The sequence below is a fragment of the Polypterus senegalus genome, chromosome 1 (assembly GCF_016835505.1).
Source record: "Polypterus senegalus isolate Bchr_013 chromosome 1, ASM1683550v1, whole genome shotgun sequence".
Classification (NCBI taxonomy): domain Eukaryota; kingdom Metazoa; phylum Chordata; class Cladistia; order Polypteriformes; family Polypteridae; genus Polypterus; species Polypterus senegalus.
This window is the reverse complement of record NC_053154.1, coordinates 169,345,930-169,371,837: the sequence shown is the minus strand read 5'-3', so window position 1 is coordinate 169,371,837 and position 25,908 is coordinate 169,345,930. Positions and strand designations below refer to the sequence as shown.

At 36.8% G+C, this 25,908-nt stretch overlaps 1 protein-coding gene across 1 annotated transcript in view; it reads right to left on the bottom strand.

The window, feature by feature from the left end:
- Nucleotides 1-25,908, bottom strand: part of LOC120535134 (unconventional myosin-VIIa) — a 131,769-nt gene that overhangs the window by 29,121 nt on the left and 76,740 nt on the right. The window contains exons 26-34 of the mRNA XM_039762746.1: nt 23,333-23,459; nt 21,992-22,111; nt 20,997-21,170; nt 18,394-18,621; nt 15,457-15,624; nt 13,171-13,288; nt 7,395-7,521; nt 6,625-6,794; nt 629-810 (exon numbers count right to left, since the gene is read on the bottom strand). Coding sequence (XP_039618680.1) covers nt 629-810; nt 6,625-6,794; nt 7,395-7,521; nt 13,171-13,288; nt 15,457-15,624; nt 18,394-18,621; nt 20,997-21,170; nt 21,992-22,111; nt 23,333-23,459 — 1,414 coding nt within the window. The remainder of the gene's footprint in view (nt 1-628; nt 811-6,624; nt 6,795-7,394; nt 7,522-13,170; nt 13,289-15,456; nt 15,625-18,393; nt 18,622-20,996; nt 21,171-21,991; nt 22,112-23,332; nt 23,460-25,908) is intronic.

Here is a 25,908-nt window from a genome sequence, read left to right as displayed (position 1 = left end):
TTAACTGGGAAAGGCTTCTTCATAAATTAATAATACCTCTTGGCAGTTGTTGCCTTATTTTTCTTTCATAGACTTCAAGCACAAGTTTAAAGAAGTAATACAATGTCTTTAGTCAACTAAAAAACCTTCTGTTTTCCATAAATGGCGATATCATGTTTTCAGACATCTTAGCTTCTTCTCTCAATTTTTATTTATACATTACTATGTAGGTATATAGAGTATGTCAGACATAAGCTTAATATTCTTCTTATAACTCAAGTTAATAACTCAGACAAGATTTAATTGGACTGGCACAGGATTTAGGATTAAACCTCAATAGACTTCAAGTTATTTTGTTGACCCAAAAAGTAAAAGGAGCTGAAAATCTTCATTAAAAAAAGAAAGAATAATCACACTTGATTGACCTTCTGTCTTCTTATTTTATGAGTAGCTTTGTGTCACAGTTTTCTCCTGTCTATATAACAAAGTTAATCACATTATTGAAATTAAGTGCACAGACAACTAAAGAAATGGTGCAAAGTATCTTTAAGTGTCTAGCTTATTGAAAGCTCCTTGGCATTTTCTCTCTGGGGAAAAACCTAAAATAACAATGAAAATGTAGACTGCCAGCCATAAGCAGGTAACATACCAGAACTTCATTTGAGGGCCGAGTTAGAGTAGGAAGGATGAAGATGGCATCATAGGCGACAGCTCCAGACTGACCAGTGCGCTCATTCTGACCTTTAATCCAGCCACGGTCAGAGGCAAAATTTTCATCCTTCAGCACCACAATGAGGTCTCCTTTCTTGTAGTTTAAGAAGGTGCTGTCCACTTTAAATTACAAAAGTACACGATTAGCAAGACACTGAAAAAATAAACACATGTAAGATATTAAAGGTAAGATACTTAATGACACATAGTGCCCTTTTTAAAAAAAAAAAAAAAATGAGGCATAGTGACCTTTTTTTTAAAAAAAAAACAAAAAACTTCTGTGCATTAAAGGAATACAATTTCTTAAATGACTCAGTATAAGATTTATTCAAGTGGCTAAATATACTTTGCCTCATCTGTGTAAAAATGTTAATTCTGAAGAAGTTGTTAAGAACATTGGTCAATTTACTCAACACCTCCAAACTGATTTTGTACTAACAGAGATATGGAAAGGGTAGCTGTAGTTGTTGAGGATTGCTATTTAGTGCTTAAAATTTTCTTGCAATGAAAAATGGGTTTTCATTTGTGGTTCATCTTTATATTACTCGCATCTCACTAAAAATTGCTCCTACTCTGTTCAATGCTTGTATAGACTGGGTGTTGGGCAAGGTCGTGGGGTCCAGCGGCTGTGGGACATCAGTTGGTGAAGAAAGATTCACGAATTTGCTGATGATGCTGTGATCTTCATGGAGTCAATAGAGGCTCTAATAGGGGCGCTCAAGAAACTGAGCGAGGAGTCTGAGTGTCCTGGATAAAAACCAAGATCCAGGCCTTTAATGACCTCTTAGGCACAGCCATCAGCAGTGTGTCTGTTTGCAGAGAGAGTGTCGACCTTGTGGAGAGGTTTACTTACCTTGGCAGTGACATTCATGTCTTTGGTGACTCTTCCTATGAAGTCAGTAGATGGATTGAGAGGACATGGGGGGTCATAAGGTCGCTGGAAAGGGATGTGTGGTGCTCCCCATATCTATGCAAAAAGACAAAGGTCCAAGTCTTTACAGTCCTGGTGCTTTCTGTCTTGCTATATGGTTGCAAGATATGGACAGTGACCTGAGACGAAGACTGAACTCCTTTGGTACTGTGTCTCTCCGAAAAATCCTTGGGTATCATTGGTTTGACTTTGTGTCGAATGAGTGGTTGCTCATGAAGTCTCGAATGAGGCACATTGTGAGGGAGCGTCAGTTACGGCACTACGGCCATGTGGCGTGTTTCCCAGAGGGTGATTCGGCTCATAAGATCCTCATTGTTGGGGACCCGAGTGGCTGAACCAGGCCAAGGGGTCGCCCACGTAACACCTGGTTGCAGCAGACAGAGGGTCATTTCTGGAGGGTGGGATTGGACTGCGTGTCTGCCTGGGGGGGTTGCAAACCGGGATCCCGAGTTGTTTTCGTCGTTTAGTGGGTGTGGCAACGCACTATACCAGTGCATGCTCCCCAACTTGGCTTGACTAAAAATGTTCAAGAATGACTGATAGCCTGCTACTCTCTTTCTTTTTATTATAACAGTACCACAGAGCACTTTGTAGCATAATTTTCGAGAGAGGAATAGCAATGTCACTGTAGGTATTCAGAGTGGTGTGGTGAGGTTGTTCTCATAAGTTATATATTCAGTACACCTTTGTAATGCATATGCTATAAAAACAGAGACTCCAGTAGTGTTCCTTTGTCTATGTATTAGTCAAAGCTAAGCAAATTGATAAAATGAATTGCATAGGCAACTAAAGTAGGGCTACAAAGGTTCTTTCTCCATTGATATCAAGGCATAACTATCAAAGAACATCCAACTAGTGTTGTTTGTAGAGTGAAATGACACAACCACATACAATTTAACATTGCCAGAGAGAATTCCAATCATCTTTTCTCATCCTGGTCTTTAGTTATTACAGAGGAAACAAAAAAATTAAGTTTAAGTAACAAAAACAAATAAAAAAAGAAACTTCTACTATTCTTGAAAAACAGGAAGCTGCCCAACAAGGATGAGCAGGCAATTGATAGTTATATCCTGATTAAATGGAAGTGCTCGGATTAAAATAACCAAAGAATGGAAAGGTAACTCAGATGTTGATATTTTTGAGTGCTCCTGACATCACAACTTAACTTTTGGGTGAAAAACCCTGCTACTTTTGAGTGTTTCAAGCTGCAGATTTTAATTACAGATTGTTTCTTAATTAAAAATCCTGGCTGTTAACTGTATTTCTCATTTAAATCAAGGATAAGGATGTCTTATTTTAACAAAATATGCCCTAGCTACTGATGCTCCTGCTGAGGTTTTTTTTAGATTATTCTCCTATATTGGATTTTAATTAATTATAGTAATAGTCTTTTTTAATTTTTAACATAACTTAACTCTTTTCCATTTTGTTTCTTTTCCTGGTATGCTTAAATGACACTTAATGCGTCTTGGGCTTGACTTGACTGGACTGGACTGGACTCATTTTCAGACACCTTCTATCTAAATTATATTGTCAGTGTTTGGCAATGGAATAATCCTTTGCTGAATGCAGCTGACCCAGGACAGCTGGAACTTTGACTTATGTTCTGTTTATATCTATCAACGTATGAATGCATGAAATATATATCTTGCATGATGCTTCTCAGTGTATTTTTAAGCATACTGCCTGCACTTCAGAACAGGTTATCCACTTGAAGCTAAGCATGTTTTAGCCAAGCCAGTACTTGGATGAGAGACCACCAAAGGAAAGCCACGATTGCTGCTGGAGAGGTGTTGGTGAGACCAACAGAAGGCACTTACTTACCCTGTAGGTAATCCCAATGCTCCAGTGCAGTGATGGGGACACTGTGCTGTAAATACGGCACCATCCTTCGAATGAGACATAAAACAGAGGTCCTGACTCTCTGTGGTCATTAAAGATCTCTGGGTATTCTTCAAAAAAGGATAGAGTTTATCCCAATGTCCTGGCTAAATTGCCCATCGTGGCCTAGTCATTCTGGCCCTCGTCCCTTATTGTCTCTCTCTTTCTCACCTTTCATCACCTAATTAGCTAATGTGTTGTGAGCATACTATCTCAATAATGGCTGCCGTTGTATCATCTATACATTGCTGGGGGTTAAAGAGGTTTCTCTGTGTCTATGTAAAGTGCTTTGAGTAGTGAGAAAAGGGCTATATATGAAATTTAGAAACAACATTTTTCCTGGAACAACTTTAGTGTTTAGGAATTGGTTCAGCTCTATATTTTTGATTCACTTAATTGCATTTGCTTACAAAGAATGAGATATTACAGTATGTTTTCCTTTTTTAACTCAGTTTTGTTTGTATTTACACCCTCTGTTTACCATGTTACAAGAAAGACACTACAGCATTTGAAGCCATGCAGAGGAGAGCAACCAGGTTCATCCCAGAACTTAAGGACATGTTTTACTGTGACAGTCTCAGATAATTAAACCTGTTTAGTCTCAAGCAGAGGAGAATGCATAGAGACCTAATCCAGGTGTTCACAATTCTCTAAGGCACTAATAAAATAAACCTGGAAGAACTCTTTCAACTTAAAGGTGAATCATGTACGCAAAGACAAAATTAAGAGGAAGGGCATTTAGGACAGAAGCCAGAAAGCACTTGTTTACACAAAATGTTGTGGGAATCTGGAAGAAACTACCAAGACACGTAATTGAGGCAGAAACCTTGACAACCTTTAAGAAGTATCTGTATGAGATATTGGGACAGTTTAGCTATTAGCTAAACAAACAAATCTGATGAACTGAATGGTATCCTCTCATTTATCAAATTCCTTATGTTCAGCTAGAAAAAAGTGAGACATAGGGACTGCTGAGTACTGATGTTCTCTAATCAACAACACTGTTGAATTCCAGAAAAAAATAAATGTATGTGTGGTTTTTGTCCTCTGCGGTGGCTTGGCACCCTGCCCGGGATTGGTTCCTGCCTTGTGCCCTGTGTTGGCTGGGATTGGCTCCAGCAGACCTCCCGTGACCCTGTGTTCGGATTCAGCAGGTTGGAAAATGGATGGATGGTTTTCGTGCTGGTCGCGGAACAGTGGACCAGCTCTACACCCTTAGCAGGGTCCTGGAGGGTGCATGGGAGTTTGCCCAACCAGTCTACATCTGTTTTGTGGACTTGGAAAATGTGTTCGACTGTGTCCCTCAGGGAATCCTGTGGGGTTGCTCTGGGAGTATGGGGTACCAGACCCCCTGATAAGGGCTGTTCGGTCCCTGTACAACCGGTGTCAGCACTTGGTCCACATTGCCAGCAGTAAGTCGAACCCGTTTCCAGTGAGAGTTGGACTCCGCCAGGGCTGCCCTTTGTCACCAATTCTGTTCATAACTTTTATGGACAGAATTTCTAGGCGCAGCCAGGGTGTTGAGGGGGTCCGGTTTGGTGGACTCAGGATTGGGTCAATGCTTTTTGCAGATGATGTTGTCTGTTTGCTTCATCAGGCTGTGATCTTCAGCTCTCTCTGAATCGGTTCGCAGCCGAGTGTGAAGCGGCAGGGATGGGAATCAGCACCTCCAAATCCGAGACCATGGTCCTCAGCCAGAAAAGGGTGGAGTGCCCTCTCAGGGTTGGGAGCGAGATCTTGCCCCAAGTGGAGGATTTCAACTATCTCAGGGTCTTGAGGGAAGAACGGAGCGTGAGCTCGACAGGCGGATCGGTGCAGCGTCCGCAGTGATGTGGGCTCTGCATTGGTTTGTTGTGGTGAAAAAGGAAGCCCTGTCATCCAAGAGGGGCTCAGAGTAGAACTGCTGCTCCTCCGCATCAAAAGGAGTCAGATGAGGTGGCTCGGGCATCTGATCAGGATGCCTCCTGGACACCTCCCTGGTGAGGTGTTCCGGGCACGTCAAACCGGGAGGAGGCCCTGGGGAAGACCCAGGACACGCTGGAGGGACTATGTCTCCCGGTTGGCCTGGGAATGCCTCGGGATTCCTCCGGAAGACTTAGAAGAAGTGGCCGGGGAGAGGGAAGTCTGGGCATCTCTGCTCAAGCTGCTGCCCCCGCGACTTGACCTCGGATAAGCGGAAGAGGATGGATGGATAAATGTATAAATTAATAACAATTTATGAAGAATCAGAATGGCAACATGAGCAAAGGGCCTAATTAAATTAAAAGTTCATTTACAGCAACGACTGAACAAAGAAACTTGCTGGGGCGAAAACCTGAAATCATTGTGGTGCTATAGGAAGAGGCTAAACTAACCCAAGTTTAAATTCATACAATGAAACAATACCAAAAGGCAGAAATTTTCAGATGATCATAATAGTAATGGACAAGAGTGTTTTTTCAAAGATATGACAGAACTTATTCAACTCACATTTAAGTTGCTCACTTTTGATACCTTAGTAATATTATCAGGAAGTATGCCTTGTTTTTCGTTAGGCAGTATACTGGCATTTATAGTCCTGGATTTTTTAGTTAGAGTGGAAACATTTTGTACTTTTTTTAAATAAGATTTGAGTGCCATTTTCTGAAAAACGCATAATGTATTTAATGATTCCTTTCTTAATGACAGCCAACATTATTGCAACAGTAGAGTATCCATACGATGCAGCCCTTGAAGTCACTGCAAATGCTTGGACACTGACAGGTCACTTCTTTCTTCCTGTTTATATTTGTATTGTTTTACATGAGGAAAAAAAACTGTACCAAGTAATATTTAGCAGAATTCAACCCAACAGAAAATTATTTGAGGGTTTAATTCACTCCCACACATTTATTACCAAATAAGAAGACTTGTGAAATTAAGGGTGCTAAATGCTTCATTAGTCTTAGCATGCCCAATGCATTGGTTCAATTCAGTTCTGTAATTGTGCCTTGAAATTTACACTGGTTGAGAAGTATATAACTAATTCAGAATGAGTAGCTGAATTGACAGTGGAGGCCAGATTAAGACTGGCCCCTTCTAGTTCAGTGTCAATGATCTTGTGATCTCTTACACTTGGACAAGATGAATTTTAAAGATTGTACCCTGTTTGCCCGATTCCTGCAGAGCAACAGCATATTCAGACCTCTTTTTCAGTCCCTCCAGGAACATGACCACCAGCTCTGAGATGTCAGCCGCATTGGCTGAAGTAAGAACAAACTCTTCTCCTCGCAGAGTGCTCATTGAGATAGTTTGCCCAAATGTTTTATCAGCCCTGCATTAGATAGAATGGAATTTTCCATAATTATAATGAACACAATATTTTGTGACATCCAAAAAAAAAAAAAGTGCAACAGGAGAACCATGCAGACTGTAAAAAGCTATTGCACAAATAATTATATGGAATAGGAGATTTTTTTCTATTCATTTTAGGACAAATAAGGCCCTGGCAGCAAAGATTCCATAAATGGAAAATTTGACCTTGATAGCAGAATGCCCAGGATTTAAACATCTGAAGCAGAATAACAACTCCAATTGGCTTGACTAAGGTTCAGGTAGCCAGGCGTTAGAATAATTCAGGAGCACGAAGTTTCCATATCAGTAAGAAAACAAATAGGAACCTAAAGTAAGAATGTAATTTGATAAAAAAAAAAGGCAAATGTTTGCAAAATTTGGATTTCTTTGTCAGCCTTGTCATCCCATTCCTTAAAAAACATTAGGCTTACCCTATCATTCATACGTCAGTCAATGATTTAAGTGGATTCTCAAAAATTAAAATGAAATTTTAAAATGTCAAAGGTTTTTAACATTATTCAGAAACACACTTTGAGTTTGTGTTTCATATTCTACCTAGTCATCATATGAAATGCTGTACCTGCTGGTGTTGATCGCAACAACTTCAGGGTAAGACAAGTCTAAAAGCTTTTTTTCCTTTTCATCTAGAAAGGATATTCCACTCCAGTTGACAGCAACAATGAACTGGTTTCTTGCTAAACTGGGTCCTGAAAAGAAATAAAATACAAGCCAGGTTAAATAATGGTGATGTCACAATGTTCGAGAAACAGAGAAGATTCTTTGCTGTGATTATTTTTTTAATATCTGTATATAATTACAGGAAAATACCAAGCATCTGTTTACAACATTCAATCTTTTTTTTTTTTTTAGATTTGGTCTTCTAGTGCAGGAGCAAACACTCTGCTATTGATATCATTGCAAACCAAAATCAAAGCAAGAATACCATTCCATTTCATTTTCTAATCTACTTAGTTTTTAAGAGGGTTGCGGGGGGTGCTGAAGTATATCCCAGCTAGCCTAGAGCACAAAGGAGGAACAATCCCTGGACAGGGTGCCAGTCCATTGCAGGGTGTTTTTCTATAGTGTTATTAAATATATTAAGTGCTATATTAAACCATAAATTTCTCTACTTTTATGAATATGGTCAAAAGTTTGATGTGTTCAATTTAATATAGTAGAGTTGTCTGGTGGCAACAACACTAAATGTGATGTAATATGCCTATACCTTTTACAGTATTTATTTATTTCTTAATTTTTAATTTACGTTGCTTCTTCATAGCTAATAACATAGTTGATGTAAACTGAAATAGTTATTGTGATGGTGCCAAAATTCACTGCAGCATTGGCAATTGAGTTTGTCATAGTAGATTTGTTATGCAAGTGGAATAAATGAGCCTGAGGAGTTTCTGAATTCCAGCACAAAAAGTGAGATATCACAGCTGGAAATTCCATATGAGTATTAGTACAGAAGATTCATTGGGAAAAACAGATTCTTGCTATTTGAATTCGGCCGTACTCTCTTTGGACAGTTATTTAGAAATATTTCCACATTTCTTAGGAATAACACAGTTGTGAGATGTTTATTCACACATTTTTCCATACACATTGCCAAGCATTCAAATTACTCACAGTGCAGGCATTCTCACATAAAAGAAATGGTCACATGATCAGGGCTCTTGTACAACGGTGCTGCCTGTGCCATTATATATGCTCAAAGCCCTTTTTCAGTCACACTGTGAAACATCTACAGAAGATGTTCAATTAGGGCGACTGAGGCTTGTTTGAGCCTAATTGTGTCATTAAGTACTAGTTCAGTAGAGCTTTCTTTTTGGTAAAACAGAGGATAAATGTTTTGCATTCTTTACAACTTTGTTGTTTGTGACTTGCACCTGACTACTGTATATATCTAAATCACCACTGCTGCCTGTCAAAACATCTCTTAAATCATTCCAAAATACAATTGAAGAAGTATGACTCAGTTTAGAAACATTTAGCTATAGTGGATGTGTATCAAACACTGATGCAGGGCATTGTAAAGGGTGGAATGGTGAAAATGGGCAGTGCAGCCAGGGAAAGGGAGTACAAGACAGGGACAGGTCCTAGTAGGGCCATAGGGAGAGGGACACATGTAAGTGCTGTCATACCATTGCAGGAGAGACATGAAGGGTACTATAACATATTTGGTTAAATTGTTATTATTATAGGGGCATGGAGCTAAAGGAATGGGTGATGGGAATAATAAGCAGAATAACATAAATTATCTACATCAATAGGTAGTAACATAATGGTCCAATACATACGGTAGTAGTTACAAGAGTGCCTGTCTTTTTGATATGGGGTTGGGCCCAATGATGCATGGTTACTTGAAGCAACCTTCTGGGAATAATCACTAAGTAGAGTGTTAAGACTGGCCCTATAACTATAAACTCAGTAAATGAATTGAGAAAATATTTGATTGCCTGTTGTATTTGTGTTGCAAGACAGGCAATGAGCATAGCCAGGAATAACAACAAGAAAGGGTCACAAAACTGAAGTGAGCATTGAAGTGAAACGGGTTCCTCAGGATCCATGTATTATATTTATAATTTGTATACACTCACCCTACAAAACTATTTTAGTATATCAGGTAGCTGGTTTGGCAGCAACTATCTTGAAAATTATTTGAAAATTTTACATTGCACTCAAAAAAAGTTTGCTTTTGTGGCAAATGTATTATCAGTGTGAATAAGGAATTAAATTTTGTTACACTGTGCTTAATTTGTAAATCATGAGGTGCCAGAGCTCATGGTGACAACACAGGGGAGCAAAGTGGGTGCAGCGACAATGGAAATTTGCACTGTTGATGTTGAATTACATCAGTGGCCTAAGAAAAATAAATGAAATCCAGGGATAGACTTAACCATTAGGCAAATGTTGGCAAGTGCCCAGGGCCCCAAAGTCACTCAAAGCCCTATACAGTCCAGACCACAACGGACTATTCCATGTTACTGACACACTACTGTACAGTTGGATTGAAGCCTAAAAGACTACTTACAACATGGCTAAGGAGCTTGTAGCCATGGGGTCAATCACTTACCAGTATGTTCAACAGAAAACAAGTTAATGACTAAAAAATTAAAGTTAAAAATGCTGCAAAGTTCCCAAAGGTAATTTCTTTTTTCTTGAAATAGCCGGCAACTTCATAGTATCTATCTATTATATATATACAGTACAGGCCAAAAGTTTGAACACACCTTATTCAATGTGTTTTCTTTATTTTCATGACCATTTACAGCACTCCATCACTCTCCTTCTTGGTCAAATAGCCCTTACACAGCCTGGAGGTGTGTTTGGGGTCATTGTCCTATTGAAAAATAAATGATCGTCCAACTAACCTGACTTCTGCACAACACAACTGCTGGTCCCAACCCCATTAATAAAGCAAGAAATTCCACTAAATAACCCTGATAAGGCACACCTGTGAAGTGAAAACCATTTCAGGTGACTACCTGTTGAAGCTCATCAAGAGAATGCCAAGAGGGTGCAAAGCAGTAATCAGAGCAAAGGGTGGCTATTTTGAAGAAACTAGAATATAAAACATGTTTTCAGTTATTTCACCTTTTTTTGTTAAGTACATAACTCCACATGTGTTCATTCATAGTTTTGATGCCTTCAGTGAGAATCTACCAATGTAAATGGTCATGAAAATAAGAAAACACATTGAATGAGGAGGTGTGTCCAAACTTTTGGCCTGTACTGTGTGTATATATATATATATATATATATATATATATATATATATATATAAAACAACATAGTTTTCTGTCAAATAATGCAAAAAGTACGTGACACGTGTTTCTCTCTTATTTGGGCTTACACACTCCACTGCACCCCTCGCAGGGATCGAATCTCAGACATCAGCATCAGAGACGAAGCCTCTTACACTGCACCCCATCATGTGGTTCGTTTATTTGAGAGCCTGGAGATCGTAGTAATTACATTCATAGCATTCGTAGTCTGAGTCCCGCTCTGATTGTATGGTCGTACTCTCTGCTTTATTTGACAGAAAACTATGTAACATTCTGTGATCTGCTTCTCGCAATGGAGAGGGCCTGGGGCGGATGTTTGCAGACTGGCAGAAAAAAAACCACATGTGTTACCTGGCAGGTAACCACCCATACAATCAGATCGGGACTCAGACTACTACTACTATATATTTAGATGGCCTTTATAAAATGTTGCAACAAATGCAATAGCCAAAGAGAAAAGAAATCAACTGGATTAATGTGCTGCCAATGTGAAAGTATCAAAAACCCAGCACCACCACATTATATACTTCTAAAGGTAATAATGAAAGTACCACCTCTTTAAATCGGGGTTTGGCAAAGGGTGACCTGTGGCGTAGGTGCAAACAACCTGCGTATCTTAATTTTTCATACTTAATGAGATGCTTTTAATAAAATGTTGCTGCAGTTTTCTGGTGTAAGCGTAGTAAGCTGTCAAGCAGTGTCATCCAAAGAAACCCAAGCTTTTTCCATAGAAACAGGGATAGTCTAGAGTGGCATAAATGTCGATGTTGTTTAGCTAATTGCTTGTCGTTGTCTTGCATGCAGGTTTTTATTAAATGAGAGTTTCTGCAGGGTGATTTTATCAACAATGGATTTCGTTAGTAGTAGCACCCTGAAAGCGGAACATCAGGTGTCACTGCAGCACAAAGAGCACCGTTTCCAAACCTGAAAGAAGCAGGTTAAAAGCAGATTTATAGAAATGAATTATTCCCATATTTGCCGGACATGCAGTTCAGATTACCAACCTTTATTATGAATTTGAATTTTGATTTCAGGACTTTGAGGGCCATGTGACATGGCCATGTAATGTGGGCAACGGGCCAAACATTTTTCAGCTGTGAGAAATTGAACTCCTGGGCAACAGGATAAATTCAGAATAATCTAACTAAAGTATCTTTTCTTGATTTCTACAGACTAAACATGGCTTATGATTTTTTTTATTCTTCAAGGCTTTGCAGACATACTGGTATGGTAGAATTATGAGCTATCAGTTTCAGTTGTGTGCGGTATTATAACAAATGAAATTATAAAAAGCATGTACAGAAGTGACTCAGATTCCAATCTTTGAAAAAATTGTTACAACATCTAACATTTCATTTGCTAGCAACTATTTGCACAGAAGTAAGCAGCTTCACATTTATGACCAGAACAATGGCATAAAATAATTGCTAATGATTAGTGTTTGAGCTTTTCCTTATTAGCTTTTAATAAAAAGATTTATAATTAAAACCTTTTTTTAGAACGAAAATTTTAAAAGTTCATGTTTGAAATTAACACATATGCTAGTTGGCTAGATTTTATATGTCCTTCTGCATGAATCATTATTAAGAATTTGTCCTGCTTCCAAAAAGTTTGTCCACCCCTGCTTTAAGTATAGAAAAGTGTGATCAATGGAAATTATATTGGCCCCATTCCTATTTTTGCCTTAGGCCACCAAATCATTAAACCAGTACTGTTTATACATATACTTGCACAAATCAATTAGTATTTCACTTACAATCTTAAATAGTTCCAATGTCCATACTTTGTTATTTTAATACACCAACCTGACAGTTTATTTTGATGTTTGTAGCATTCAGTGTTTATGTCACACTTTTTTCTTTTTTACATCAGCAAATCAAAAAACAGATAAGTATTATGTTAACTACTTTTATAAAGTTTAAATAAAGTTATGTGTAATAAGTGATGACAACTCAAAATCAGAGGTATAGGAGCTGAAGTTAGGTCAGTGCCAGATCAAATTAAGCCCTTCTCTTGCCCTAACAGACAGTGAATATGTTCCAAGGCTGCTTATCAAAATAATTAATTTTGCAGTACCCTTTCTAATTTATTAATCTGTCCCTCAAAAGAATATCTTTTTTACTCATATTTATTGTAGTATACATTTAATTACATTTTTTTTCTTTTTTTTCTATCACAAATGAGGCTATAGCAGGACCTTATTATGGAAGTGAGCACCACTCTATAACAGGTCATACACTGAGGGACAAATAACATTACATCATATTTTGTGACTGTGGGAGAAGCTCCAAGTCATGACAAAAGCATAGAAAGCATTCCAGCTCTGACTCAATTCTGGAACATAACCAGTGCAAGACTGTATTGCTAACCTTTGTACTGGTGTTAATATGAATTCAGTTACACTTAAGTCTTAAAATGTTCATCACTAAACTTTAAACAATTTGTAAAAGCATTGACTATGACAGATTAAAAGACCTAATTCTCCCTGAAAACATAACTAGAGTCATAATCAAAAAACAAAACTGGCATGTATGTATCTTGGTCTTATGTACTTTTTGTGAGACTCACCTGAAAATTTAGTGACTTCAAAGAACCTGGAGAAAAGCAAGGGCCACTTGAATCGAGCAAAGTCCACCACTTCCCCTTTTACAATATTTTGATGAGGCCTTCTTTGCAAATAGGAGGTCTTGGAAACAAAACAACAGCTGTGCATGAACATCTGGACTCATGTAGGAGGAAACAGCAGGTGAACAGAAGCACACACACACACAACCCCATTGGGAAAACAGAACAAATCAATACACCCAATTTTTCTGACCACAAACAAAATGAACATAGAAAATAAATAGCTTGAGAATCAGTCTATTCTGGCATTGTATACTGTACTTTTTTTATTGTAAGAACCTTTTACATTAATCTTAAAGCTAAATTTGCACAGATATATGTCAGTAGCACTGGAACATAGGTGGTTTAAAAGAATTTCTTATGCTAGTTGGCTTCATTCCTCATGTGTTCTTGTTTATGTCATTAGTAACAAATCAACTAGTTTATAATTTATGTGGCTGAAGCAGCATCACAAGATAATCAAAGAAAAATAATGGGACATTATTAAAAATGAAAATAAAGAATATGTGTATGTGATCTATCTGGTAGATATAGACAGTTGATCTGCCATAACTGCAAAAGCTAAAAAAAGAGAAAGAAAAAAGGCAGAGCTCAAAACCTGGATGAAAAAAATAAATTGATGGATAGCTAGATAGAAATAAAATTTTCCAAGAAATGACTAAGCTGTAACATAATGTACCAGAAAGAAAGAGGCAGAGGTCTAGATCAGAACATTATTAATTTGTGAATCAAGTACAACTTGAAGACTATTGAAAAATAATATTCCAATTCCAGGGATTAATAAAGTATGTATGTATGTATCTATCTTAGATCACTTCTGATTTATAAAGATGTATTTTGTCTCAATACTTTCCTAAGAGTGGGTATGTGTATTAGTGTGATCTAAGATGGACTGCTGTAACCATCAAGGTTTAAGATTTGCCTTGAACTTAATTTTCCTCGAGAAAGACTTTGCCTCCTAGCAACCCTGGAAAAGAAAAAGTGCTTTAAAAAATTGGTGGGTTTATGGAAGCATTTACAAACATACATGGTTTAACTATTTTAAAGTTATTTTGTTATTGTAACACTGAGCAATGGATGTGGAAGGGTAACGATCCAGTGAATTTCAATAATGATCAAGGTAAATAAGATTGACCTGTCTTTCCGATGAAGAAAGGATGCAGGTAAAAAAAAACTTGAACTGGTACAGAAGATGGACATGACCAGTTTTAGTGGCCTCTGTCCTACTCTAGAATTTCTCCAAAGTCACTAGAGATTTGAAGTATATCTAGATAAATTGAACATGGATCTTTACTCAGAGAAAGAGAGGGTTTCCTCAGTGTAATTGGGAGACCACAAACAGACTCAGTAATTTTATTGGAGAAAATCAGTATTCAGATGTAAGGATTAAGATGCTTGAAGCATGTTATATGAGGATCTGTCATTACTCACTAGAATTCTGCACACCTCAATCTTTGCCCAAAACAAATTACAGGGGACACATACTGTAGGAATTTGTCCTCTGCTTTAGGACCATATGCTTTTGAGATAAGTGAGGGACAGCTAACAAGCAATTGGCCCAAAGTCATAAGATTGATTCAGAAATTAAGAAATTTCAGTTGTCTTTACAAAATCTGCAAGAGTGCTTCAGGTAAAGAATTTTTCATCAGCCTTCTTAAAAGCAACTTTCCCTAAAGTTAATTTTGAAAGACCCAGGGGACCCCAATATAAAATAGACTGAAAGGGAACAAGTAAGCAACTACAAAGAAAGAAATGATGGATGGAAGGGAAGGTATATGTTCTAGTCTGAGAATCACATATCTTCCAGACTTTCCATCATCATCAATGTTAAATAAGGAAATGTCTTCTGCTCTTGTATTCTCTATTAGTTTCAGTTTAATTAAGTTTGATTTGAAAATGGTGACAGCCTGCCTCATTTTACTTAACTGGCATTTCTTTACAAGGAAATGGGGATGTCTTGTCAGCAGCAGGCCTTTTGTCATAGAATTTACCTAGTTGGGCCTTGAACTCTGAACCCACCCTTATCTGGCTATTTAATAAAGTACAAGTCTGAAAACGTATTGGAATCGTATCATTTCAGAAAGTAGTTAAAAATATGGATATATTTATAATGATAAAATAAAATCTCTCTACTGTTTATTTAAAGTAATGATAAAAACAAAAGGTCTACTTCAGTGTGGTAGGTCGGTACAGAATAAAAAAGGGCAATCATTTATGGCTCCTTCTTACTGTGGCACAGGAACCATTGATGAGCTGTACCCATTTGGATTCAGATTTCTCTTCAAGCAGCGAGTAGGTAATGCAGTCTTGCACCACTTTTCTTGAGTTCTCTCCACTAAGCTGTAAGTTGAATTGAATGTAATAGTGCTGCACGGTGAGCTGGATAAGATCATGTTCCTAAAAAGACAACAGAGAGAGAAGGAATTGTCTGTGAGCTTTGGGATGCAAATTCATCAGTTTCCATGTCAGGCTCTATTAAATGTCTCCTGGGGAGAAAGCAATCACACCGAAGAGAAAATGAAGCCTAAAAATATGTCAAATTTACACATTTGAAATGAATATCACCCCGTGGAGATAATTATATTACAGTGCAGTAAAGTGATGAGCAGAATCTAACAACAATGGAATCCATACTCCTAGCAGGCTTTTATCTAAGGGTACTGTGAAAAGAAGCTTGTTTCAATAAGAAATATGAAATTTTTATAGTATGTGCTTCATCTAAAGCCAATTATGGATACCAATGAGGCTAAAATTTGAAGAACAATAGGGTCTTGTTTGATTCTGCCTTGGTTAGAAATATGTTGGTAAAAATAAGATTAGGACCAATGCATAGATAACATTTTAGTTTTTGACTTATTGCACACATTAATAAACACCACATCAATGCAAACACATCAGTCACGAGACACAAACATGTACAAGAAGTTTTGCAAATACGAAACACATTCCATGAATACGGCACCCATTCATCCATCTAATCCAGTATTACAGTTTCAGAGAGGTGAAGCATGACTGGCCATTACCTGGGTGCAAGTCAGGAATAAAACCTGGATAGCATGCCAATTCATTGTAGAGCCTCTCTGCTTTTGCACATTGTCACATGCAAGTGTATAAGGGACAGCTTAAGGGCTTTAATGATTGTATTTAATTCCCCATTTCCCCAGTGGTTGGTGCTATGCCCCAAAGACTTTTTTCCTCCTCCTCTGCTGACTGGAAAATTGATGGTTGGAACCCAACTGAGATCACTTCCAGTGTCTGACCACCTGGACCCTCCTCTTCTTATCAGAAGAACTTAAAACCGGATGATCAGCCATATTGAATCAATTCTGTTATGAACTCATGTCCGTGAAGACATCTCTGCAGTTGTTTTGTGTTTGCTTTTGTTTTTCAATCACTCACTTATCTCGGGTTACCAGGATGGTACCCCAAATCTTCATTGATGGACTTGTCTTTCTCTTACAACATATTCACAGTTAGTGTGACCTAGCCATTTCTTAGGAATCCTTACCCAAGTCTTTGTAATTTAACACTAGAATTACCAAAGCTTACGAAAAAACTTGTAAATCCGTTCCACCTTAAATCCACTTGCACCTCTCCTAGATTGACTGTCAGGACGATGCCCAACCTGTTGCTACATCCAAACGGTGCCATATTTCAGCTTTACACCTGGTGCAGCTGCGTTGTTCTTATGTGTAAGTGGATGTTTCTTGTGAGGAGGACTTCTGTTCTCTTTCTCCAATGTAGAACCCTTATCCTCACCTTAGTTCACCTCTGTTATAGCACATCTTTATTTGAAAACTAGCAGTGTTAGATCCGGGGGAATGTGAACATGACTAAGAGAATAAAACTGAATAAAAAAAGCTAACTTTTACAAGTACCATAAATTTACACCTGCTGTTACAGACTCAAATCAAATGTATGTTTTTATTCTGTATTAGAACAATAAGAGCAGCTCACTGTTCAAAATGGATGCCTTCGGAATCGAACTTGCAACCACTTGATTACGAGTCAGCAGTTCTTACTGCTGCATCACCCAAGCAGTCATGTCACTGCTGTACCCTAACCCAATTTCTTTCTCTACAGTTATGTTTTTGAATAAAAGCAAACTTGTTTTGTTATATTTGTAACTTTTGTGAAAGTGTTTATTTGAAATTTGGACTTCAATTACTACTAAGATATGAAAATGTTTCTTTTTTTGTTATGTGTTCAACAATTCCTGCCCCACATTTCATCCTACATTTACACAGATCGTTGTACACACTGAATACACATGAAATGTATGTATTCCAAATAACGATATATTATTTATCCTATACAACTCCAGGCACCTCACAATGAGATAAACAAGACTTGAGCTGGGAGATCTTCTTGCCCTTTCTGCGGCGGTGAGAGGATGAGATAGCAGGTTGCTTGCTGCTGGTGCTGATCAACACATTTACAAAACAAAAGACACGGATGGAGAGGTACAAATTAATTTAAGGTGGGTCGGGATAACAAGTTTTTTTTTTTTTTATTAATTTTATTACAATCAATACATAGCAATCAAGTTTTTACAAAAAAAAGAATTATATTAAGAACAGATCGATCCCCACCCCCTGGGATTACAAGTTTTTTCATTGGCTTCAGGAATTCTAGTGTTAAGGAAAAAAATTAAGCACACACAGAAAAAAACAAAGTAGGCACAGAGAGAATATTCCAGCTCCTCATGTACCTCATGCTCCTCATGAACCACTCCAGGATTTAAACCTAGTCGCCTGGAACTCTGAGGCAGAAAAGTTATTTACTAGGACCATTTGGAAAGAAGATCAGCAAAGAAAAAAAAAAATCAGTTTTGCATATATGACACTGTTACATTGGCAATGTAGGCATGTGCTTCTTATTCATTTGTATAAGACAATAATTTAGCGCATGTAGTGTTTATCCTCCATGAATAACAGTGCAATGTGGATTATTATCAATAACTGCTGTGCTACAACACCACCCTTAAATGAAATATGTGTAACATATTATGATATTCCATTGTGGGAAGTCAACTGAAACAAAAATGAGACACCATAAGGACTGTTTTTGTAAATACTTCATTAAAACCATAAGCTAAGGTCCCATAATATAAGATGGTATGGATCCCTCATGCCCATCTGACCTACAGGTCAGTTTACATCCTACCTTGTCACAGTGATACTCTCCAAACTTCAGACCTCGAATTATCTGCTTATAGATGAGGTCAGTGCTGACGGGGTCTTCACTACAGTTGTGCCATGGAGAGAAGACTTCTTTTCGGAAATATAATCGCCATGGAGCATGCTGCTCTTTTCCACCTTGCCCTTTCACTACTTGCTCACACTGGGAAATGGAGTCTAGCAAGTGTTCCTTTCCTCCACCTAGTGACCACACCTGTTAAAAACATACCGATTTTAATTATTGTTCTTGGTAAAAATACTTTTTTGCAGAGGTGGAACACATCTCAGCAAAAACAAAACTACTTCTGGTAACACTTCAGAGTAGGTACTGCAAAAATGCCTCTATTACTCGTTTACTGTATTGTAACAAGACCTTAAGAAACACTTCTTTGGGTCTTCATAACATTTACAAAGCATGTGGTGGTCCGAGGTGGCTTAACTGAGACACATTTTTGTTGATATTACATATTTAGTACAAGACCTGTGAATCCTTCATATTAACAAGTAATCTTACCATCATGTCAGTATGCCACAGAAACAACCTATCTGTTGATGTTTTATAAGTGTCATGAAGTAAAAGAAGCCTTTATTAAGGTCTTGTTACATAAGAGTAACAGATGCAAAAACAGATACAGTTTCTAAAGTAAAGTGTTATAATACTTGAACAAAAAAGTTTGCAGCTCACACCTTTTTTATTTATGATCAGGTGGCCTGCCTTCAACATTAAAAACTGTAAGCAAACTAAGTATCTTTATGCCCTCCTACTTGCTAGTTGCAACTTCTTGAGCAGGCACTTGTTTGTCCTACTTACCTCAGGCCTGTGCACCCTATTGGCCATTCTGTGCTACTTCAGTTTTAGAGAGTGAGATTAATGAACGTTCCAGTTAAAGCCAGGGACACTTTAATGCTACAGATGTTACTGTTTGACGGACATTATCCTCTGTGAAGAGTCTTTCTTCAACCCAAAGTGAATAAGTATGAACTAAGGTAAACAGTTATTGCTGACTGACACTACAAGCACAGTAAGCTGCTGTATACCTTTTACCTCATTCAAAAAGGGTCACAGCATCATGTAAGAGAAAAGTAATAATCTTTAAAACACAAAACTACATTTTTTTACTCTACTTTTATTTCAAAATATGAATACTTGTTAGTCAGCAACTTGACCTTCAAGGTTCTTTGTAGAGATTTTAGCATTCTCATTGAACTGTGGTATAGTACAGTTTTCCTAATGAAAGTTCTGTTAATCTATTGTACAGTGCTAAACAGCTTAAGCCAAACTGAAAAAATAAGCTACTTTTACAATTATTGAGAAACTAGCAAAATACCCGCGCTTCGCAGCGGAGAAGTAGTGTGTTAAAGAAGTAATGAAGAAGAAAAGGAAACATTTTAATAATAACGTAACATGATTGACATATACATATACATGATATACATATATATATATATATATACATATATATATATATATACTGTATATACACATATACACATATACATATATATATACATACAGTATATATATATACATCTATACTAATAAAAGGCAAAGCCCTCACTCACTCACTCATCACTAATTCTCCAACTTCCCGTGTGGGTGGAAGGCTGAAATTTGGCAGGCTCATTCCTTACAGCTTACTTACAAAGGTTGGCAGTTTTCATTTCGAAATTGTACGTGTAATGGTCATAACTGGAGCCTATTTTTCTCCATATACTGTAATGGTCACAGTCAGTTCACGTGATTACGTGGGAGGCGTGATAATGTCACACGCAGCTCTGCCCCCACGTCCATCGAGCTAACGTCTATTTCAGTATATGGAGAAAAATAGGTTCCAGTTATGGCCATTACATGTAGAATTTCGAAATGAAACCTGCCCAACTTTTGTAAGTAAGCTGTAAGAAATAAACCTGCCAAATTTCAGCCTTCCACCCACAAGGGAAGTTGGAGAATTAGTGATGAGTGAGTGAGTGAGTCAGTGAGTGAGTGAGGGCTTTGCCTTTTATTAGTATAGATTATGAAAATTAGATGAAATATTCGTTTAAACAACCATTTGTTTCCCCAAAGTAATTTAAAACTAGGGTGACAACATTGATAAGCACTACTGCTTTACATATGCACTATTCTGGGTTTCAGTCCTCAACCTGAACTTGACCATGGGGGTTTTCCTGACACATCTCCAAACATGTAAGAGCTTGTTGTATGAGCCCTGCTGTGGACTGATGCCCTGACCAAGGCTGTTTCCTATCTTGTGCAAAACCTGCCAGGATAGGCTCCTTCTCTCTGCAACTCTGAAAAGCCACATTTGAATGTGCTTTGTAAATTCTAAAATTGTTCTAACAAAATATAATCTACAAAGATGTTGACAGTCTCTCAGGTATTCTAATAATTGAAAGACTTTGAAATATTATCTTTCTAAAACTTTATGCTTGTGAAGAGAGAGAAGTAAGAGTGAGCAGCTAGAAACAGAAAAACCTGTAGGCATAGCATTTTAGAAATACAGAATGAGGGTAATGCACGACACCTTAGCTCAAAATCCACCTCTTTCTTTGCATTGTTCTTATCCATTTATTTTTAAACAGGTACAGTACCTTTTCATAGAGGGCAATATAGATGGAAAATCCAAATATGTCCTTCAGTCCAATCTTCTGAGCAATATAACGGCAGATCTCTTCAGCAGTAGATGCAGAATCAAGTAGCACACTGAGACTGTGACCATCCATTAATGTCACTGAAACTACAATGGGTTTTTTTGTCTTAGTAGCCTGTAAGGAAAGATTTAGACGAATAGTGTTAGTTTTAAGCATGAAAATTTACTGCTAGTTTGAATGGTTATTTTAAATGTCAGTTCAGAGCTATTTATCTAATTGAATTTGGATTTGTGTCCTGTCCTGGGTGCTCCATACTGTTTCTTCGCATGTGATGGTTTATACGTAGGTCCTGATCTGCACTTTGTAGGACAAGTGCCATTACCAGCATGCACAGGTGTGTTCAATTTAGAATTACATGCATATACCTGTACAGTATAGTAGAAGCACAGGAAATATTATCATTTTACACCTATGTGTAACTTTCATTTGCATAAACTAATAGACCTGCTTTCAGATTCTCTTAGTACAGTTATACAATTTATATAACATGGAGACCCAAGTTCCACAGGTTGGGCTTTATCAGTGTGTCATATAATACAAAGCATACGCTCTCTTAACTTGTACTACCACATCATGCACTTTTATGATGAAGCATCTTATTACCTTCTTAATCACTTCTGAATACTTTAAGACTGTAGATAGAGAGTCTACTCGGACTCAAACTTATTTCTTACAAAGCTTATTATCAAGTTCATTATACAATTATATCTAGCATGCTTACTTCCAGTGTGTAGGAACTTACATTCAATAATGTCAAAAAATCATTTCAGGCCTTATTTACTCAGATTGATTTCAAAGATGGATGAATAAATACCATTTAAATAACATTTAAAAATGCGAAATATTACTTGGATTACTCACACAGGTCAGTTTGCTACAATCTTATTTTGAATGAAAGCATCAGTTAACAGATATGCTTCATGCTGTTTCCTTACCTGCAGCTCCAACCAGCTAGGTGGCTCACCACGCACTCCATTGGATAAAGTGCGTCGCAGCCGATCTACACAGTAAGCTGAGTACCCAATGGGTCCATTCCGAATAAAGTTTAGAAGATACTGTAAAGGAGAAGAGAAGTGAATATGATCAAGCATGTTGTATGTTTGACAGCAAACAGAAAAAAACAAATTCAACTCTAAAATATTGTGCCACTATACATTTTGGTGATTGTTTTTACATATTTGAGAAAAACATTTGAAATCGTCAGTTCAGAAACAATTGCTTCAGTTCACCATGATCACTTAGCTGAGTTATACTTTAGTTTTAATTGTTCAGCAATGAATGTGTCTTGGTGAATCTTGAATAGGGTAAACTAATGTGATTTCCTATGGATTGGCAGTTAGGAACGGTTTCAATAGACTTTCTGTGTGACAGAAAATCAAATAGCAATATTTTAAAAAACACTGAAAACCTCTTCCAATATAACCTAAGCCAAATGTGTTCCAAAAGCTTATATTTTTATTTTGTCTAATTTACATTTTATGGCCTTGTATTTTTTGCATTTTAAATACCTATAAATAGTGTCTATTATTGCTCAAATGGAGCTGGCCAACCATTCTTCATTTCAGTGATTTTTATTTGTAGTTTGCTGGACACTATTATTATTATATGAAATACAAAATAAATTCTTTTCAATTTATTTTTTTATAACATGGTGTTTCAGCAACAATAAATTGGCTGAAAATTGAGAGGCACCAGTGCTACTGGAAGAAAAATAAAATGAGCTAATGACCAAAGAACCTTTTTTCAAAAGGAATATTCCACCCAAAAATATTACATTTTTATATGCTAATGACCTCATGCAGTTTGTAGTTTTGGCTAAGACAAAATTTTAATCTCTTTTTTCATGGCAAAAGGACAAAAAGATGACGAACTCTGGACAAAAGCAAACAATGTCACAAATGGCCAAGAAAAAATCTTGCATTACTTGTATCACATAATCTACACATCAAATCATCTGCTTTAATGCCCTAAACATGGAAAATGCATGTAGTTTTGCAATGAAATTCTTACATAAATAGCTCTGAAAAAAAAAGTAGCCCACAAACAGAAACCCCCTTTAAATGGGGTCATGCTTTTGACCAGTGAATGCGAAGAAGGGATAGGCATTTGTCACTTTAACCTTAAGTGCTCCTAGATTTGATGATATAGATTTTTAATTTAAAAAAGTCTACAACTGAAGCCAATGACTGTTTTGAGATCCACACAATATCTATACAGAAGCAGACATTAGAGATGAATAGGATAATTGCCAAATTTCTAGAGAGTACTTCAGTTACCTTTTTAAACCGTTCAGACGGAGGAAAGATACCAAGGCAGATGGACAAAAGGATCCAGCCCTTAATGTAACTAGTCCGACTTCCATTGTCTGATAGCTGTTTACAGATCTGACAGTAGATTTCATCTCTGAAAGATAAATAGGACATGCTGAGTATCAAATGGTTAAAAAACAAATACAAATCGGAAAGTTACAAGCTATGATGATTTTGTTTATTGTACCATTCACTGTAAAACTACAACCATGTCTGAATGTACGAGTGTATATATTGTAAATTACAATATAATAATGCAAAGAGTTTGACAGTAAAACTATGCAACATTCTATGATCTGCTTCTTGCAACTGAAGAGGGCGCCGTGGCGGATGTTTGACGACTTGCAGACCAACCACAAGAGTTACCTGGTAGGTAACCACCCATACAATCAGTTTGTGATTCAGACTATAAATGCCATGAATGTAATTACCCCGATCTACATGCTGTCAAATAAATGAACCATATGCCGTGGCTTTGCCTCTGACGCTGAGGATCGATCCCCGAGAGGGGGTGTAGTGAGTGTGTACGCCTGATGAGCCCATAATTAGGGTGAAACACGTGTTGCGTACTCTTTGCATTATTTGACAGTAAAACTATGCAACACACACACACAAACACACACACATACATATTATATATATATGTATATATATATATATATATATATATATATATATATATATATATATATATATATATATATATATATATATATATATGTGTATATATATATATATATATATATATATATATATATATATATATATATATATATATATATATATATATATATATATATATATATATATATATATATATATATATATATATATATATATATATATATATATATATATATATATATATATATATATATATATATATATATATATATATATATATATGGCCCTGTCTGGGGTTTGTTTCCTGACTTGCGCCCTGTGTTGGCTGGGATTGGCTCCAGCAGACCCCCGTGACCCTGTAGTTAGGATATAGCGGGTTGGATGATGGATGGATATATGGTTAGATAGATATAGATAGTGCTGTTTTGCACCTAACACTCAAGCTGCTGATCTTCAGAAATTTGTCTTCTGAATAGGCTGTGACTTTGGGTCTGCCAAAACTTTTCCCATCAGAGTGTGTGTTTGGATTGTGTAGGACACCATACTCACTGACACTTTGATATATATATATATATAAATTTTTTTTTTTTTTTTTGCAGTTTCTCCAAGTTCTTTACACACTTCTAAGAGTAATAATGCTCTGTCTCATTTCATTCGTTAATTGCTGTTTACTTGCCATTATCACTGGAAAATAGTCCAAGTAGTACTTCAGAGGGTGTAGTAACACAGTTTGTTTCAACTATGCTTTAAGACAGAGGCTTTAAGTAATCAACAGAAGTTGGGACACCTGTGGAAATTGTTTCCTTCAACTGACAAGGCTTAATTTACTTTAATTGCTGCAGAACATCTGTAGGTTGTAACCTACAGGGTATTAGTTGTTCCTTGAAGAAGGCCCATTTGTAATATTGTGATATTTTCATTTTTTCAGTTTTTGCTAGCCTAACCTAAACTTGGCAGTTTATTGCTTACCTTTTCACCATTTTAGGTCATTCATTGCATTTCAATTGATGAAATCTGAAGAAAAACTGGGATGTTCTAAATTGTTTGACCAGTAGTGTATGTGTGTATATTAATTGTTTGGAGAGAAAGAGAAAGTTACAATCACATGGTTGGCTGTCTGGAGGAGCAGACTAATTGCATTAATGAACATGCGTGCCTAAAATTGTTACTGAATATAGCTGGTCAGGCACTTTCAGTGGGTTCTTGTTGAATGTCATTGTCCTGGACTAAAACGTAAATGTTAGACTTTTTTTTAAAAAAAAATAGAATTGCATCCAAATGTTCTTAAATCAATTTACTATTTCACTTTAAAGTTTTAGTTTTGCATCTCTAGAAATCTTAACTCCTTTTAATGAGATGCTAGTATCTTCTCATAGGGAAACACTACAATCTTTATTCTTTTAGAATAATGTGCAGCATTTTACCACACAGGCTGAGAATTTGACGAATTTTCAGGTACTGTTTTTTGGGAGTTTGCTCCAGATTTTGAGCCATTTTCAACATGATACAGATGACAGCACTCTCTCATTGCTTGACTGCTGTTAAATATAGAGTACCATAAGGTTGAATGTGTGAACTGTTATTTTATTCAGTATACATTGCCTTTAGATGTTGTGTGTGTATGATTTTAGTTTAGATACTACAAAAAAACATCTATGACTCATTTGCTCTTATGTAACAAGATCTTAACAAAGGCTTCTTTTGGTCTTCATCACAAAACCTCAGTAGCTGTTCGTCTCTGTGCAGTGTGGTATATTGGCATGATAGAAAAAAAATTATGAAGGATTTGTAGATTGTAGATTTGTAGACGTAATATTAAGAGAAATGTGTCTAAGTTGTGCCACCTCAGACCAGCACAAAGTAATATTTTGTTAGTTTCTGACTTTGTTAGAGATGAACAAACAATTTGCTGATGTTTG